This window comes from Solea solea, chromosome 7 (genome assembly GCF_958295425.1).
Source record: "Solea solea chromosome 7, fSolSol10.1, whole genome shotgun sequence".
NCBI lineage: Eukaryota > Metazoa > Chordata > Actinopteri > Pleuronectiformes > Soleidae > Solea > Solea solea.
In genome coordinates this window covers 17,058,886-17,078,332 of record NC_081140.1, presented here as the reverse complement: position 1 = coordinate 17,078,332, position 19,447 = coordinate 17,058,886, and the positions used below count along the sequence as shown (strand labels likewise).

Here is a 19,447-nt window from a genome sequence, read left to right as displayed (position 1 = left end):
AACGTAATTAAAAAATAGACATCACTCAACATTTCTTTTTATTTTCTTTGTTAAAAAGCACATCTTAGATCCTGGTTGTTGACAAAACAGAGAATGTCAAGTCCTGTTTTCCTCATGCTCTTCACACACTTCAGTTTTCATGGAACTGCTTTGTACAGACTGAGACTAGCTGGGTTAAATGGCGTCAGCATGGGGCCCTTAAGCTCGCCAACCACAAGACACATGTCTTGACCTGTACAGGTCAATGTTCAGAGACGGGTCTGTGTGGTCAGGTGCAACATGTCCTTGACAGTACTCCATGATAAGAGTCCTCTCTTTCATAGTGAGTCTCATAGTGTTGTGCAGTGCTGTTGTCAGTCCTGGCGTGGTACTGCTGTAGATATCAAGTCGTGCTCCATAGATCAATACTTCCTTTAACAAGCAGTGCAGAGAGTCATACTTTTTCCTTTTACAGGTACAAAATGACCAGGACTTATAAGAACCCTGATAAAATGAAGGCAAAACCCTTTAAATTTAAAAAAATCCATCCAGTCCCAGGTTATTAACATCAGAATACAACTTGTCAGTCCCATCCACACTACGCCTCACAGACCTCGAAAAAACTTCTGAATGAACTGTAGTCTGAATCCTCTCTGGATAAAAACAGCACCACAAACCTGTGGCATCTAACTGATCCCAGAAAAAGTTGACCATTTTAGTCTGGATCTGGGGTAACAAGCACATGAGAGGAGAGCAGGGAGGCAACAAGGTTATTTAAAACAAGTACTCTCCCTTTATTCGATGCGAGGGAGGAGAGTCATTTTTATTTAGCTTCATTTAGCTTTTCCTTCAATTATCCTGACCATCACCTCATTACCTACAAAAACACAGAGATATTTGAGGCCATCTATTCTGGTTTCTGGGAGACCAACCAACCAATTTACTTTTGCTTTTGAAACAGCATTAACATTTTCTGTAATATTAAATTGAGTGTCAACATCACTCTGCTTTTTAATAAAAAAAAAAACAATGACATCATCTGCATAGGCAGATAAAACTATATTTTCATTCAAATCTGGTAAAACCAGCCGTTCAGTGCTTGTGCAGATTATTGTAGGAGGTGAGGTTCAAAGAAGTGTGTGTGTTCGATGCCTCTGCACACTCTGAAAGCACACAACACCAATGCATTTCAGCACACTCTCAATGTAACAGAACAATACCTTGATCTTGGTGATAAAACCAGCACTGGACCCAAACTTCCCCATAGTTTTCCACAGGAAGTGGTTTTCAGTGTGATCAAAAGCCTTTTGCTGGAACTGAACTGGAGACTTCCAAAACATCCCTAATTAGACAGACATTGTCTACCATAGACCTGCTGGGGACACAGTATGTTTGGTCTCGATGGAGGACCTGCGCCATCGCTTTTTTAGTCTGTTGGCCAAAGCTTTGGACAAAATCTTGAAATTTGTACACAGAAGAGACACAGGTCATTGTACATTAATCTTTTTGGCAGGTGGGTAATCACAGCTCTATGGTATGACAATGACAGAGAACCTGTGTTCATACTTTCATTTACCACATCTAGAAAGTCATGGGCGAGAATGTCCCTGTAGACTTTGTAGAACTCTACACTGAGGCCATCAATGCCTGGAGCACGCCGTCCCTGCATACTCTGCAGCGCAGCGTGAAGATCCTGTAACTGTAAAGGTGCCTTCAGCTAAGTGATGGTCTCTTTAGACACCTGAGGGAGGGAGAAATAAAAACCAACAGCTCCTCTTCGTATATGATGCGGTTCATTCAGCTCCTGGCCTGTGTCTGAGAGGATTACTTTCTTCTGTCCTCACTTCTTCTCCAGACCAAAGAAGAAGCTCGATGGAGCATCCATCTCTTGAGATGTTTTGGATTCAGGACCTGATTAATGCACCATGAACTAATGTCCACCACGTTGGCTAATGCCATTTTTTTTTATTTGAGGAGGAGGTTTCCTGAGGGCCAGCTCAGTGACACTAGTTCCACTGCATCTCCAGATCCTTCATAGATCTGGAGATGTCCTTTGTATCATATGTATAAGTTAGATTTCTGTTTTTCAGTGGTCCCACCATTGTCTTTAGCTCTCCCCACTCTCAGGAAATGCATACAGAGTGAGAGCTAAATAAATAACGAAATCAAGCCTTTTTCATCATCATTGATTGATTGTCTTGTATCCCTGATCTGTTTAACCGTTTCATTTTTGCTTCTCATGTGAAACCTTGCAGAGTAAAAAAAAAAACCATCTCTATGTCAGAAAGACAAACGTCAACGTTATTGCTGTTGTTGTATTGTTGGTTTTTTGAAGGAAACTTTTAAACATTTTGGCTGCGTATGCCTTTTTTTCCCTTGACTGCTACTCAGCTTTATCACTGACACTTCGCTGCTGTCAGATACACACTCATCATCACTGTCGCAGATGTTCTCCTCAGTCTTTCCTGGCAGTTTTTCTTGCAGACACTTGCTGCACTTCACTTCACTGCACACAGCTTTTACTTGAGCCTTTCTTTCGGTAAGAGTTGGTTAACGAGCCTCCAGCTCCTTCATCCAGTTCACACCATGATTTACCTGTTTCACTGACAAACACACCTTCCATATATTCACACCCACACCATAGCCACCTGTCTCGCCTGTCTGTGTCGCACCACCCTCATCCACAGTTTCACCACATAACTTATAAAACAATAACACTTCATAATCAAAACATACACAAAATCGTCCGGTTTAACATGAAAAACGCAGATTTATTTCATCCCATTTATTGAGGATCGCACAGAGTTGCCTTCTGTGAGAAATGACATGTCTTAACAGTGGTGACTTACATCAGTAATGAATCTTTTTAATAGGGGAAACTATTTTTCGGGGTCAGACGAGCTCTGCACAGATACCCGTTAGCAATCAACAGAGGAACATTATAAAGAGTGATTTTTGTGGCACCGACACAAACTGATCATTAATAATGATCCCTGACACTATGGTCGTGTTTACCTTCTCCACCTGATCTAGAGAGATGACCACAGCAGCTGACTTCACGCAGCCGCGTCCGACCACCTCACCCACTGCCAAACCAACCTCCTCCACGCTGCACAGGAAACCGGCGGCAACGTTAATGCTGTGTTTCCGAGTCAGCCTGGAGAAGTTGTATTTTAACACCGTGTTGGCATCAAAGACATTGAGTAGCCACGGGGCTACACACACAAATACACAAAAACACTGATCTGTAACTGAAAACCAACTGACTAACAATTAAAGACTGCAATCAAACAAACTACCTGAAATAGAGAAAAGACAGAAAACATTCACCAAGTGATGTTAGTTTTCCTCTGCTCCCATCTAAGATTCACACAGATCTTATCATATAATACGAGTAGAGTAATACACATGTATAGTTTTACAACTTTTGCTACTTGCCACACAAACAGTATTTTTATTTTCTGCCATTTATCAGCTGTAAGCAACACTGTTGAGGTTCAGTTTTAACATGTTTTCCTCCAACCTTTGTTGGTCCATGACTAATAATACTACTGTCCCCTTTTTTTATTGGTTCCATCAAAATTTTAATCACCTATCATGAAAAGAAAACATAAACTTGTGTTAATTTTTACGTCATGTCACATTTATTACTTTAATCTATGTGTCCAGACTGTGCAGGAATCCATAAACAGATGAAGGGCAGACATGTCTGTGTCGTCTGTCGGTGTTACTGACTGTAGTCGTGGTCTCTCCAGAGACTCTCTCGCCTCTAAAGAACAATCTCAGAATGAACTAAGATTATTCATCCTTCCATGAGGATATGAATGTTCCGTTTCCACGTTCGTTGTAGCTGTCTTTCACTACCACTTTGATTTCCTTTCCCCCCCCCCCCAAATCTTGAATAAAACTGGAATGTCATGCCTGTGGCAGTGGCAGATCTGTCAACCAGCTTATGATCAGTTGGCTTCCAAAGCTGTCGAGGGGAGTCAGGTGTTATGGGCGAACCTGAGGCTGTGTTTTTGTTTGTTCTTGTTTTTTTTGCCCTTTTGTTATTCCATTGTAAGCTGTGCAGAGAAACAGGAAACATTGGTGGGGGGTGGATTAGAGGAATATTGTGAGAGAGTAAGGAGTCATGCCCAAGGATTTGAAATGGGGAGCTCTCCCATATGTTTGCACTGTAACTTTCAGCTATTGTGTCCTTCATTCATGGGTTTTTTAAATCATTTTCAGACTTACCAATAAATGGTGCGTTCTTAAATTTACCGTCAGATTGTGACTTTGTTCTGGACTTTTGCATCTGTTCGCGTTAACGTTCACAGTTGACTTATTTCATGTCTTGTGAGTTACTGGCCATCAATTTAAAACTGTCAATTTAAAGCTAAGGACACAAATGATAATAAAGGGCTGAGGCATGACATGTTTAACTTATTTTAGCTCACTTTTAAGGTAACAGAGCACAGTGAACTGTAACACTCACATCAGCTCTCGATGAAAAACATTCTTTCATCCAGTCGGCACATTTGGGCACTTTAAGTTTTTCACAAGACAAAAGCACCCTATTCCTCCTAGATTACTTGATAATAGGCATGAAATAACTATCTGTATTCTTGGTAGTAAATGAAAAGGATTACCTCTTTGAGCCTTTTCCAGAGTAATGACATTTTGAACTGCAGTCTTCCGGCATCTGAATAGCAGCCAAACACTAATTTCTCATACGTAGTTAATTGTCCTAGCGGCACTCACATCCATATGCCGCCACCACTTTCCTTTGCTGTCTTAATTCAAGGTAAGGCAATATGAATGAAATTTTCTTTTTTCTCTCCATCAATTGCTTTTAGACTTTTTAAAGTGCACTGTTCAGTAAAGTCATGTTTAAGTGCTGTCTGGGCCCAGATTGAACGTCTACGTCCATCTAATTTAATGAACCTCATATGTGTGCCGAGTAACTTGAGTGTCGACCTATGTTTTAATCAAAAGAAAATGATTTACAAATGTCCCCTGTTCTGCCATAACACTTCAGTGTGGCTGTGAGGCGGCAGCTACCCCTCCCCGAAAAGCCGGATTAACTTCATGAACCTTAGATTCCTGGTGCAAGGAATCAAACACCCTGCACACGTGTGCTATTGGAGACAAGCCACACCATTGTGTTGTGGGTACAATGAATGATGCTACCTGCTGTCTTCCCATGACAACCACTGTTCATTCCCTATCACCATGTTGTCACATATAACCCATTCTTTCTAAAGTTGAAATGTTTGCCAACAGAGAGCAAGAATGGATGGCCATTAGTCTACATGAAGTTGTCACTATTTGAAGCCCTGGTATTCGCTCAGCACATTCAGGGGAAAAAAGGAGTAGGCAGGCTGCTTTGCACTGATCAATTGTTTTTAGACTTTTCCATCCCAGTGGGAGTGGAATTGAGCAAATAGCAGCATCAGTCAGTCAGTGGAGTGAAATAAAATACCATACTGTGCATTATAAACACACAGGGGGATGAAGTCATGACCCAGCATGTTAATACCAGGCCGGCCATTTGCATCACCTGTTTTTGTTGCTGTTATCCACCACCATTGTCAACCGAGTCTGAGTGTCCGTGGTTCTCCACGGACTCCATCATGTGCCTTGTGGATGTCCAATAATCATACTGACATTGACAAGGTCCCATAGGTGTAACCATTCTGCAAACAGCTCCTGTGCTTTTCAGCTTATTTGATGTTATCATGCGGCCGCTGGCTACACTCTGTTCATGCTAATGTATTAACACTAGCGGGAAGATCATTTTCCGTGTGGATCCATCTTAAGTGCTTCTGGTCAGCCACATTTTGAACATCTGCAATACCGATGTTTGTTCATATTTTCCTATCAACCAACGGTATACAACAGCCTGTATATTCATATGCATTAATTCCTTGCATCAGTAAACATTTATTTATTATATGGTGCTTTGAGTTAGTTTATTGTCTTATTTCTGGTTGAATTGGGTTTTGGGAGGTTGTTAAAAGTTATAGCCGCTCCTGCCTCGTGTTTCTGCATAAACCTCAGCAGATTCTGCAGCTCCTTAAGCCTCTGTGGTCCTGCATCAGCTCAATGTGTATTTGCACTTTTCTAGCTGTTGTTTAAAGCTGTATCGCTCTGCAGTTTGGTGCCATGGGCAGAAAGCTGATGTGTGGCAAAAAATTTAACAGCGTTGCATTATATGAGCAATTATTTCCAAGAAACAGAATGCATGCATGCATGCATGCACACACACACACAAAGAGTTAAAAACAGTTTTCCCATGAGTCCTCGCTCACTGACATCATTATTCCCCTGAGTGAAATGAGCCAGCAATCAAAAGACATCTCCCAATTATCTGTCCTATAGGTATACAGTATATAAAGATCAATAACCTCCTCCAAGACTACATGTAGAATGCACACAAGGGAATGCTACAGTTATTGCATTTTACACATACAGTACAGTTGACAATGATCTGTGACAGCTGCCATCTGCCTGTTTCTGTCATCCATAAACACTGTGTAGCTTATTCTACTGTTATGCAGCGGCGACCGACCGATTTTCGATCAAACACACCATTGATCCCGAAGAGCTTGCAGTATGCAGAGCAATCATAAACTAAAAAGTGTTCCGGGGGGCACACACCTCATCGTACCACACATACCTCAATCAACAATCAAAGTGCCCTGTCTTGCGCTGAAAAAAATCTCTTATTCGCGTCCTTAATTAGATGTGCTCCAAAATCTAATGGGTTCTTCTTCATGCTCTGTTGCATAACATCCTCCAGACAGACAACACCACAAACGTTTGAACTCAGGTTATTTTACGTCCACATCGATCACTTTCAGATTATTCTGTATTTCAAATCTAGTTGCCATGTTTTTTGTGCTGGTGTTGTGAGGGCAACATCTGAAGCCATATTCTGTGATGTCCGTATTGTCTCAGCTAACATGGAAATTGCGTTCTGTGGGGAAATGCTGTCAGAAAGCATCAGCAAGAACCTTGAGTTTACAGCTAATGATTGTCTCTTAACGGTTGCCGTTCACCCTTTGTCACGAGCGCTTTCAGCATCTTTGTATCTTTGTATTTTAAAAACAAAGGCGGCGCTCCCTCGTGTGCCTTTCAGTCAATGGCCTTTACATTCAAAGATCTAAAGAGACCCTTTCAAAGGTCTCCTTTTAAAAACATGAATAGTGATTGTAACTGCAATAATCCTAATTATTACCGGAATCCATTCTCTCCATTTCAATATGGCCGACAACAGTTAATGTGTGAGTTGCTGCCTGAATGTGCATTCATTGAAATGACAGATTTTTACTGCACTCTACCTTCGATTAATGAGACTTCTCACGTCAGTCCACTCACACACACGATGATCAGTGCACGTGGGCTATAATTACATTATGTGACGCGAGGAAATCAGTCTCTTGTTGCCAGATCTTCCGTAAGCAAGATTTTGTAATTATGTAAGATGGCACCTCCGCCTCCTTCGGTAGTGCATATGTATACCACAGGGCTTTCGGATGAGACTGATAAAAGTGTGGAACTAGCAATTCCATTTGCCGTGCAGTCAGACAAGCACTCAGATTGGCTGTGTTATAGTTCACAGTCATGCTGCTTCAGGCGCATAAAGCACCTACTTGACGAGCATGAGGCATGACATTTTCATCTGCTGACATACACAGGTGCATCGGTGTTAGGGCGCACACACTCCAAATCTGACTGAAGAGGCTGTGATAGCTGCTCAGTGTCTACTGTACGTGATTAATGGCAGAGCGACCATCAGATAAACGAGAAATGTTATTGTCTAAAATACCACATGAGTTGAGTTTTTGATTTGCAGCCATTACATACAGAGAAATGAGAAGTGAAATGTAATATTTTGTGTGTGCATTCACATCCATCAATGCCTATGGATTCTAAAGGGCAGTTGAATAGAAGTGCTGAGAGACGGCAGCCCTTTGCATTTTCTAATTGCGAGGTCCTCGACCTTTGCGTTTACTGTCCTCTAGACTACGTCTCATATAACCTGATGTCTTTTCTTGAACAGCACCCATGGGTTGAGAGAAAGGTTTCAGTCTCAATCTAAATCATATGAACGCGCATATATATATAATATGACATTTATATAATTACTAAACATGGCACTGAGTCATATTTAAAACTGGAAATGTAACGGCAGTGACAATAATTTCCTAGTTTCTCATTGTTTGATGACCACTTTCCCCATTAATTACCTCATTCAGTTGGTAAAAAGTTCATTTTTCAGCACATGGACTGAGGGAAAGTGAGATATACAGTCGTAAATAGAAAAGAAGCCAGTAGATATTTTAAAAGGATAATGAATTTTTCACCCTTGGCTGCCCATCGTCAGAGACATGTCAAGCTTGTTGTTGGCATTACAAAAAACATCCCTTTAAAGCAGCACAGACCTATTTTTAGACCCCCTCTTGTCTACTGCAAGCACCAATTTTCACAAGCTGGACCCGTTTGAGGTCCATATGCCTTCGATTTAGCTCTACACTTCTTCCTCTCCCATGCACACACTTCACAGAACCCGCTGTCTGTTGTGCTTTGTCGAGTTAGGAATAAGCGTAGTGATTTATATAAAACTGCATGATGGGAAGTTTTTCAATTGTAAAACAATAGTGTTGCTGCCTTGGTACGAGTCTTAATGTTCAGGATGGATAATTCCCAGACTCAAAGTGACAGAAACTCTAATAGCAGCATGTGTATGTGTATGTACAACACGAGTATGCATCTGCAACAAGAGATGTAAAGTTGTGATTAATGCAAAGGTGTGGAAATTGCATTGTTCCTTGTCGTGAGGGCTCTTAATCTCCTAGACGGAACTATTACAGAAAATGTCAATGCTAACTAAGTTTATCTAGTTTGTGCAAAGCATGTTGTTGTGATTCAGATAAGCCCTGGGTTCATGCCTCTACGGCATAAGTGAGAGTTGTTTGAAGACCTCGTGACATCATCTTCTTGTGCTACATCGGTCTATTTTGCAATCTTTTCCCCGATTCATATCTATTTACCACTGAGCCTCAACAGCCTCCAGGCTGTGCATTGATTGGTTTCAGTGGATCATGGCTGAGCTTACCACCTTCTGCTTGTGTGGAAACAGCCGTGCTTGTTGGCCAGCTGTCATATAATAAACAGTAGCTTCTCTAGTTCACACACCTGTGTGGCTAGATTTGGGCCGTGTAATGAGTTAATTAATTAATAATTAATTCATATTTATGCAGCTTTGGGAAATGATTCTTGACACATTTTATTATTGTCAAGGAAATGTCGCTACGATAGGAAGAGAAAACTGAAAGTGAAGACCTTTTCCATAAAGATGTTCTGCTTAATGTATACACACACACACACACACACACACATACACACATGCTATTATACTATTTATATGTATATAGTACAATTTATATATATATATATATATATATATATATATATATATATATATATATATATATAAAGAGAGAGGGAGAGAGATGAATTACATAAAGTTTCCTAATCATGCACTAAAGTTTTGCATGTTCACCAAAGCAGTCTTCTACTTTCTCACCCATTACATCAAAGATTTTTTTTTGAGCAACTAATAACCATTACAATATCAGCTTTCAAGCTCCTGTGGGAAAATGTGTTCTCAGGCAGTTCTGCCAGTGAGTTATTAACATCCAGCAGAAAAGACGTAGTCACTCACCTATTCAGTTTAGGAACGAGATTTGCTTCCACACCGAATCCTGAGGCTAATATCTCACTCTGTGTTCACCAGCCAGTCAGGTTTTTCTTCTTCTAAAAAAGGAGATGGCTGCCGTATCTGAATACAGTGCTCCGGAGAGCCGTGACAGTTAATCAAAAAACAGAAAAAGCAAAGTTTTAGGTCATAAAACAAAAACAATACGCTGAAAGTCACGAAAGGCACTGTCACATTTACCATGTTTTGTCCTGAAGACAATCAGAATCAAATAATGTGTGTGAAAGGTCCCATTGGGCTCTGTTCAGACCATTCTGCCGTCTATGAATTACTTCGACCGAAAGAGATTATTTGAATTATGAGATGCATTGTTACCGTGTAAGATACTGCTCCTGAATTTGGTGAAGTAGGTGTACGGTGAAAACTAAAAAAAAAGTGAGTGGTTCATTAATTTTCTCCATTCAGACGGAAAGATAACTATAATTTACTCGGTTCATCACACTGCATTTGATCCAGTATTGATTTTGAAGTTCTTTTTGTGCATTTCTTTTATAGCAACACAATATAGGATTCACTTAGATTGTACATCAACTTACACCAGCGTGAATGGCCTCACTGTCAAATCCTGAGCAGGTCCACATCACCTGCAGTGACACTATGGAACTTTACAGTGTTTGTCACAGTTTTTTCTTTTCTATAATTTAATAAGGTGTCGATCCTCCAAGAGTTTTCTGATAAAGTCAGTGTGTCACAATGGAACAGGCCTGTTTGTCCTCAACGCTGTTCACACAAGACATTAACTACAAATCCCATTCACTGCTGAGTGCACAGAAAAATGTGCAGCCTTTGTATCACATTTTAATTTGATCTGTGCTGATGATTTTTTTGTGAGATCCTATGTACAGTTGTTGTCAGCTGTTCTCCGCCCGCAGCTTTTCCATCAGACACAGAGGGATAGAAGAACCTCGGATAACCTTAGCAAAGCATTTCCAGGGTGTGTAGATATTGGCTTGCTGTGACTCAGCCCCCTGATGATATCAGATGACTTGAATTGTCTCATCTTTGCAATTCAGATTAAGCTGTTGTTTACTCATCTGTGTGATCTGCAGGGAAAAGGTCACTTCTAACATGTCCCAGCTCTGTATGCAGCCCTGCACATCCAATTCTGTTATGCTTAAACCTAATCCTGTCATGTTTTCTTTTGACAGACAGTCTACTGTGCGTTTACCTTTCAGTCAACCTGTGCCTAATTCTTTTATACCACATACTTATTAATTTCACACTTTACCGGTTAGGTTATCTTTATTGCCTGCCTTTACTTTAGCTGTTAATGCATTCTATTAATCTGTATAACTTTAAGAACCTATGCTAACCATGTAAGTTAATTACAAAGCCACCCTCTGCTCATTTTATTTTCATTTTCATCCTGATTTTAGACCTATTGAGGCATGTTATTGTTTCTTTGAATGTCACTTATTCGTGCAGCCTGCTGATTGCCCTGAAACACGATAAGGTGGTTGGTGTTAAAAATCTGAATTTCAGCATTTTGTGTGGTTACAATGAGCATTGATGCGAAATATAGAAGTTGTCGTGAAAAAGTGCTACTTTATTGGCTGTAAACAGATACATTAAAAAAGTTAGGTACACACAGTCAGTTATCTCATAACAACCATATGCAGTGTAATATACCAGTCCAGTAATTCATCCTCCACAAAGGTTATATTGTTTAATATGTAAATATGTGTGATAATTGTTGAGGTGCTGTTGAACTGCATTGTGTAGTACTTTGTCCACCCTATTCAGTTCACAACCATGATGAAGACGAGGCTGATGAAATGAGTATAGTCATTTAATTGTAGTAATTTACAGTTAAGTTGTTCAATAATGACAAGGGACAGCTCTTAAATTTCACATAATTAATTTTTTATTTGATTCACATCAGATATTCTGGAAAACTGTTGTGGTTTGCAATCTTCAACAATAAAAGGTTGTCTTTTATTGTTGCTGTAGTACGTATATGCAAATAATATACCATTCCTGGGTTATTAAGTGATATTGAATATTAAAGCTCTTACCTGTAGATAACATTGGTAAAGGTAAGGTAAAGGTACCACCAGTTTCAAGAAGCATTTATCCCATCTTACGGCTCAATATCCAGTTGTTGTTGTTTTTTTTTTTAAATCCACTTCTGAAATCTTTCAAGGGCACTTTTTGGTATTTTTCAAGTATACTCCAACCACTTACAACCACGCTGCATTGTGCCACATACAGGACAAGCATGGGTTATTCTGATTCTTATAGCATATTAAGTATTAAGATTTTGCCTGGTCCTTGTGTAATGCCCCTGAAGAAAACTGATTTACAAAGTGTGGCAAAGAAGCTGCATCAGTAACTGTGCTTTTATAAAAAAAAATAACAGCCAGCATATGTTATGTTTGCTTTTGCTCCCTTAAGCATTATACAATGTGATGAATTAATATTTTTTTTGCAGTCCTCTCCAAAATACATCAGAAGAAGTGCAAGAATTTAAAACGTTTAAGCTCCCATGCTTTTATTATACAAATAAGATATTTACATTAAGTAGCACTCACCCTTATAAAACTAAATTAAATTCAGCACACTAAAAGCTGCTCCTAGAGTATGGTTTTATTAAAAACAATACTGTACCTTTGTGGGAACTTAAGATTAATGGATAGCGGTGTGCACAAAATGTCTCTCAGTATTGATGCTAATAAATCCATACACTTTGGGAGCAAATTTCAGTGGTACATCTTAAGAAAGGCTTTAAAATACATCATGTGTCATTTCAGGTTCTCAGGCTGAAAACTTATTGCCTGCATGGGCAGACGTTCCCACTATAAACAGCTCTTTATCCCTTTGTGTCTTCTCTCACAACCACAACCCGTTGTTTTTGCCTTCCTTTCTCTTCAGCTGCCATCCTTGATGACCCTATGGAGTGCAGCAGAGGAGAGCGACTGGCCATTACGCTGGCCAAAGACAGCATCAACAGGAACACAAACCGCTCCACCACTGGCAAGCTGGAGGTGGACATCTTTGAGCTGCTCAGAGACAGTGAATATGAGATGGGGGAAACAAGTGAGTAACACAGAGAAGACACACTAGATTGTTGGTGAGGAGAAGATGAAGTGTGTGTGTGTTTGTACTTGTGAACCAATAGAATAGGGGACTTCGGTGTTGTTACACACTCACAAAGAGGGGACTCCACATTGAACAGGGGACATTTTTAGGTCCCCTGTTAGTCAAATCAAGCTAAAATCAGGTCAAATCAAGACACTCGGGTGAATTAAATGTTCTATGCTATTGTTTTTATTTAAAAATGACCTAAGTCTAAAGTCCCCTGTTAGCCTGGTTAATGTGTGTGTGTTGAGGCAGAAAAAAAGATGGAGAAAGCAATAATTATGAGGCACTATTGCATCCAGTCAGCAATAGCAACAATCATTCAGGCATACCATCTTTCCCCGCATGTGCAGAGATAAGTCTGTCTGCTTTCCTGCATTTCTATTCATTGGTCAAACAGCAGATGCAAGCGAATGACTGGAAACAGATGACAGACTGCTGTGGTTTAGAAATAAGTTGTCCCTTTACTCACAAACTACACATTTACTTACACTTTAACTTACTGTGCAGTGTAATTTATTCTACATAAAAATGACTGTCAACAACAAGGCCGATGGGTCTTTTTTAAATGGTCATTATGAGGTTTCCAGGAGTTTGTCACATACTATAGATGAGTGAAACACAACAGTGAGTGTAAGTCCATTAACACCATCCTTTAAAAATAAATAAATCTTCACAATCTCCAAGACCAAACGGTCTGTTAAACCTTTGTTTTTACTGTTTGGATTGTTTTCAATAATTTAATAAAAAAAAAGAAATTATCAAAATCAATAAAGCATGCCTGCAGTAAACAACCAATATAAACAGTAATGACGAGAAGTGTTTGGATGGATTTTCAATATCACACATTCCTGCTGTCACATCGCCACGAGGATAACGGCTTCACATAACACAACAATAAGAGACTCCTCTGCCTGGATTAGCACAAACCCTGATGCATGTACGCACCTATGTGCTGAATTGTAATACACAAATAGTTTGTGTGTGAAAGTGTGTTTAACTAAAGCAGGCATGGGATTTTAGGGAAGGATCATTGGCTGCACCTATATAGAAACATCACAGAGGGAGCACTACCTGTCCAAAAATGTCCCACTCCCACATTTCAAACACCCACTCCTGCCTGTGTAGTATACAGCTCCTACGTGGGTTCTTTGTTGGTCTGGCTGCTGCTTTTTGAAGGCAGGAAAAAGCACATGAAAGAAGCACCTCGGCCTGAGGGATTTTTAATGTGGGAGCAGACATAGTGCGTTGCTGTGTCCACGTGCATGCTGTGTGAATTTCATTTTTTTTTGCTGTTTCTGCCATGTTTTCACTGCACGTCTGTCCATCTTTTCTGCTTCATGTAACCAGCAAATTTCCCCGGTCTAACTCATTATAGCCCTAATCATTTCAGGGCTCAATAGTTTCTATTGATCAGGATCGATGTCAAGCAGGGAAAATTTACTTCATTCCCCGCCCAGTGACCTTCTGACCATAATGTGACTGTATTGAGCTGCACGCTACTACAGTATATCCTAATAGTCTGTGGTACAGATGGAGACACTGATGACTGCGTGTTTGCGGGTTGGGATAAAGTATTGTGAGAAGGAGGGAGAGAGACATGCAAGAAAAGATATTGTAGTATACTATACTGTATAGGGCTGGGCGATATGGAACAAAAGTTTTCCAAGAGTCAAATATCACACAGGCATTGTAGACAATTGCAGAGTATCAACACAAAACAAGTGTGCTGAACTGACTCTCTTTTAAATGAATAAAATAATATAAAGTATGCTTGCCCTTAATGTATGTCAATAATGTTCACGTGCTCCTGTCTCATCACAACTGGGGGATTTTACTGTCCACCGCTGCAAAAATGAGCACTAAACTCAGTCGGTTTGACCTTGAAAACATAGTGTTATTTCTTAACCCTTTAGCACCGAATGTATCGCAGACTACACATTTGCGCAAGCACACTTTGCATTACCGTAATTATACGACGGTTTCTGAAAGCTGAGAAGTTGCCCGTCAAAGCAAACATGTGGTTATTATGGTAATTTCACTTGCGCTGTTTCGGGAAGGCCGGAGAATCTGCGTCTTTGTCGCCAGAGAGGAGAGAGTGGGAAGAACATAGTTTCCATTCTTTGACTCAAGACTCAAAAAAAGTTTTTTCTTCTGAAATTGTTAATACATTATTTTAACATGTAGTACATTGTAAATAACTGCCATTAAAAGGTTATTCAGGACATTTTCTGGTCTGTCTTTATGATTAAAATAAACAAAATCTAGATTGACATTTTGAGGTTTAGGTTTTACATGGTTAAAAAGTCTATATCACCCAGCCCTAGATGTATGCAATGCTCTGCAGAGATGGGGAAAAGGGAACAGGGACAGGAGCGTGTTTGCTTGCAGTCAAATAATTTAGTGAGTTGAGTCAGGCAGGTGTTGCGGGTGTGCATATAACACATATATACATTATACATAATATGTATAATGTATACATGTGTTCTGTAAGGTATATATGTCCATGTCTTACTGCTCCCATGTGTGAATAAGGAATTACTTATTAATCATTCACTTCACTGCATCTGGATTCAGCAGATGTGTCGATTCCTCCCATCTTCCTCTTTCAAGAGGTCTACATTTGCCCCAGTACTAGTACTAATACTAGTATCCAGATATTGTTCGAGAATGCTGTGAGAGTGAGCGAGAGGATTTTTGCCCCATAAGATTACACTGCAGCCATAGTTGCCTGTCACGGCCGTTGCCTAGGCGATCTACTGGACCAATTATTAAACTTTTTGTAAGTACTATTTACGTACGCACCATTTAAAAACCTTAAAATCCGTCCTTGTGAATGTAGAATATGGAAACAAGATGTGATACTGTATGTGTATGTAGGAATGTTCTTGTAGTCATTTGCACGTTTTCAAACAGCGGATTTTATCTGCTAAGCCTCTAGATATCAGTGCCAATCCTGTTTTTGGCTTTCTGCCATTGTTTTTCCCACAAATCATTAGACTTTTATAGGCAGATAATGTATGATTTCTTTCCAAACATTGGCCTTGCATACATTTCACCAACATATGTAGGTTCAGGTTCCCTTGAGAGAGTAGAAGTGCCTGCTTAGGCTATTATCTGTTTTCAGACTTTCAGCATGTGCATCCATTGACATTCACTTGTAGGGTTGCTCTTTATTTAAATACCCTGCTGCAGAGTCCTCAAGAAATTGTGTCCTTTCCTGGATAGGAATAACTGACTTGCTTTACATCGTGCTGTCTGTTTTTGTTCTTTCAGCCTTTTCATTCCCATTTTCCTCTCCACCCTGTGTTTGTTTTTTTCTTAGTGTGCCAGATAATGTCCAAAGGGGTAGTGGCAGTCCTCGGCCCTTCTGCCAGTCCGGCCTCCAACTCCATCATCAGCAATATCTGCGGAGAAAAGGAGGTGAGTTTATGCCTGTGGGCCCTGTTAGGCAGCTTCTAGAAACACACAACTTGGAACAATAATGCTCATTAGCCACTGTTTTTTTTTTAATGCTTGTTTTCTTGGGAAACTAAGGGGAATTATAATGTGTCAGTGAAAATGATGAAATACCCTTACAGTGTCCATTTGAGTCACACTAAAATCAAAGCATTGCTGAACATTTTATTTCCTCCATTCACCTCATTAGCTCGGAACAGTGTGGCTTACTTGATAGCCAATGTTTTAAGATTTTTATAGAAATTGTTATGCTGTGAATTTGTTGAGGAATAAATATGTCTGCAGTGCTGGGTGGTTTGCAGGGATCTGGACACCCCTGTGTCTGCGTTCACTGTAACCATCATGCAAAGTAATGGCAGCACCTGTGTTTGCTGATATATATACGATGATTCAGACAGTGTGTAGTCATCCTTGGCACACTTTGTAGCTGTAAAAAATGAATTAAAAACTTGCATTATCATTGGATGAGTCATGAGTCTACAATTTAAATCATTTCACAGGATTATATTTTCATGAAAAAATATTATGATATTACTTTCTGACATATTTCTGGCTAAAAGTGAATGAACAAATAACACAGATTCATACTAGGAAGATGTTTTTTTTTATTATTTATTTATTTGGTGTAACCTGTTATCTTAACAGGGGCTGATTCTTTAAGAAACACTTTTCTTTTCTGAGCCCTTCATGCATAAAGATCTCAGTTGGAGCCTAATTGGCTTGTCTGACATGAGGTGATTTGTCGTGAAGTGAGATGAAGCATATATGAATTGTGCAAACCAAAAAAAAGTCGATTATAATCAATTACGAATAAGAAATAATTATATATGGATTTTATCTGTGAAAGCTTTACTGCCACGCTTTGTTGCATTTACTAATTTTGCTCCTCTTTTTTTTTTTTTTTTTACCATGATGAGGCTCATGGTCGATAAACTAATAATAATAATATTTCACCTGAACACAGTGCCCAAGATCTTTTAACTGCTGTCTACATTATTTAATACATCAAACCTCCGTAGTCTTTTTTGTCCTTCACTAAAGAGCACCATCAGATCAGTTGAAGCTATCCTGCACTTCTCTCCTCCTTTGTAAATGACTTGATTTGTGTTTCATTCTTTTAGCACAAAAGAAGTTGATCAGAATATTAATAACATCCGTACACCAAAAAAAAAATACCTTTTTCACTTCATCAATCACTTGGTCGTGCTCACCGCCATAATTGGATTTATTCCACCGGGGAAATGCCTTTTAAACGAATTTGATCAGCCTCACTATTACATGACGTTCCATATTAAAAGACATTCCATCCATCTCTGTAAATGTCCTCTGGTTCAGAAGAGACTGTTTGTTTAATCAGAACCCAGTCTGCTATAGACAGACCAGGACTCCCTCTCTGGTGGCATTGACGGATGGAACAGACTGCTTTCAAAAGCTGACTGTGATAATACCACGGTATGAATATTTAAGACCCCATGAAGTTAAAAGTGACATTTTCCACTTAACCAATACACTGCAGCCATGAGGTTTTGCACAGATGTTCTAGTGGTTTAATGATTCAAAGATTACCTGCACTGTCTCAAATGTGATCCCCATGTATCCCTCACCGCTATGTATGCATGGAAATGATTTGGATTAGAATACTCAAAAGCTCAAATTTCTATGCTCGTCATGAAGGGCATAAAATGGTGTCATCATAATAAGATAATCTTTGTCCATCCCTACTTTGACACTAATTTCTATTAGGCCTTGGCCAGTACTGGGGTTTGCATTTTGATGAGTGTTTATTAATCCCTAATAATTCAATGCCACCACAGAATGAAGTATTAAATTATTGCAGTGTAACACACATGACAGCTTCATAGAAACATTATTGTCTGGTTATGTGTCATATGCTGGTTGGGTATATAAAATACTATATAGTGAAAGAATACTGTATTCAAAGTGGACATCATTGAGTTATACAACTCTATCTCAGTACTTATCTTTACTTCTTGACCACATTTAAAGGAATACTTCACCGATTTGCATTCAGCTTTGTATGACTAGAATAGGGGTAGTATTTTTGAAAAATCATGTTAGCATAACTGTTAGCAAAGATGGCGGACACTGTTTACATTGGTACACCCTACGAGTGGGTTTCAAGCCTCGGACCAAGGCTCGGATCAAGTGTCACTTGTGGGCACGTAAAAAAAAAAATCAAGATATTTCTAGACCCAGGGGAAACTGAGGTTGGGAAGCACAATTTTTCCAAAATACTACCCCTATGCTAGTAATACAAAGTTAATGCAAATCGGTGTATTCGAAGTATTCCTTTAATATTCCTTTAGTATTCCTTTAAAGTATTGCTTTGTGAGGACAGTAGTGATTCACGGTTCACCTTCAGCTCATAAATGATGCAGATATTAGCGCAGTGTGGACACTCCCTTTTCTAAATTTCACACAGAGGTAAATGAGGTCAATGTTGGGTTTTGTATAAACGCTTTGGGGTTTAATGAATTCTGCTCGTGGCCTCCTCACCTCACAATAGGACTGTCAGGATTAACTGTGGCCAGACAAGAAACAACCCTTCTCCATCATGAAGTGGACGGTGCCCTGTCTTGATTATAGAATTAACAGCGGGACGTGAAAACCACTTTGGGACCTTTTGTGGTCACCCTGGTTGTGGAGCTCAAGGACAGACTGATGATTTATTTAACACTGGAATACATTTTTACAAAGGAAAGCCATTACTGATTCAACACATAATGATCTGCAAATCTCTCTCTCTCTCTCTCTTCCTCTCCCACAAATGCACAAATGCTCTCAGACCACCAAAAGTTTCAAGATTGGGTACTTTGACTTGCAGAACTACTTCACAAGTTCAGTTAAATTGTTGAAAGTGAGTGTAGCAGTCTTATCAGACTAAAGTCACAAAGGATCAAGAAACCAGCACAAGCGACACAAGTGAAATCTGGTGCCTACTTTCAAGAACCCCCTCGTTCCACACTGGTGTGAAATAGATCAGCTAATCACCAGACCAGCTGAGTGAACCTTTATAATCAAACCCACTGACACTCATTTGGGGCCATCAAGACCTTGGGGCTGGTCTTTTATTCTAGTCATCATATGAAAGAGGACCACATGTTGAGAATGCACAGCTGGAAAACTCGGAAAGCAGCAATCGTA

The 19,447-nt window shown here is 39.6% G+C and overlaps 1 protein-coding gene across 2 annotated transcripts in view; it reads left to right on the top strand.

Annotated features, from left to right (window-relative positions):
- The window catches only part of grik4 (glutamate receptor, ionotropic, kainate 4), a 184,762-nt gene that overhangs the window by 66,996 nt on the left and 98,319 nt on the right, over positions 1–19,447 (top strand). For both annotated transcript variants that reach the window (XM_058634603.1, XM_058634602.1), the window contains exons 3-4: positions 12,617–12,781; positions 16,149–16,246. In XM_058634603.1, coding sequence (XP_058490586.1) covers positions 12,617–12,781; positions 16,149–16,246 — 263 coding nt within the window. The remainder of the gene's footprint in view (positions 1–12,616; positions 12,782–16,148; positions 16,247–19,447) is intronic.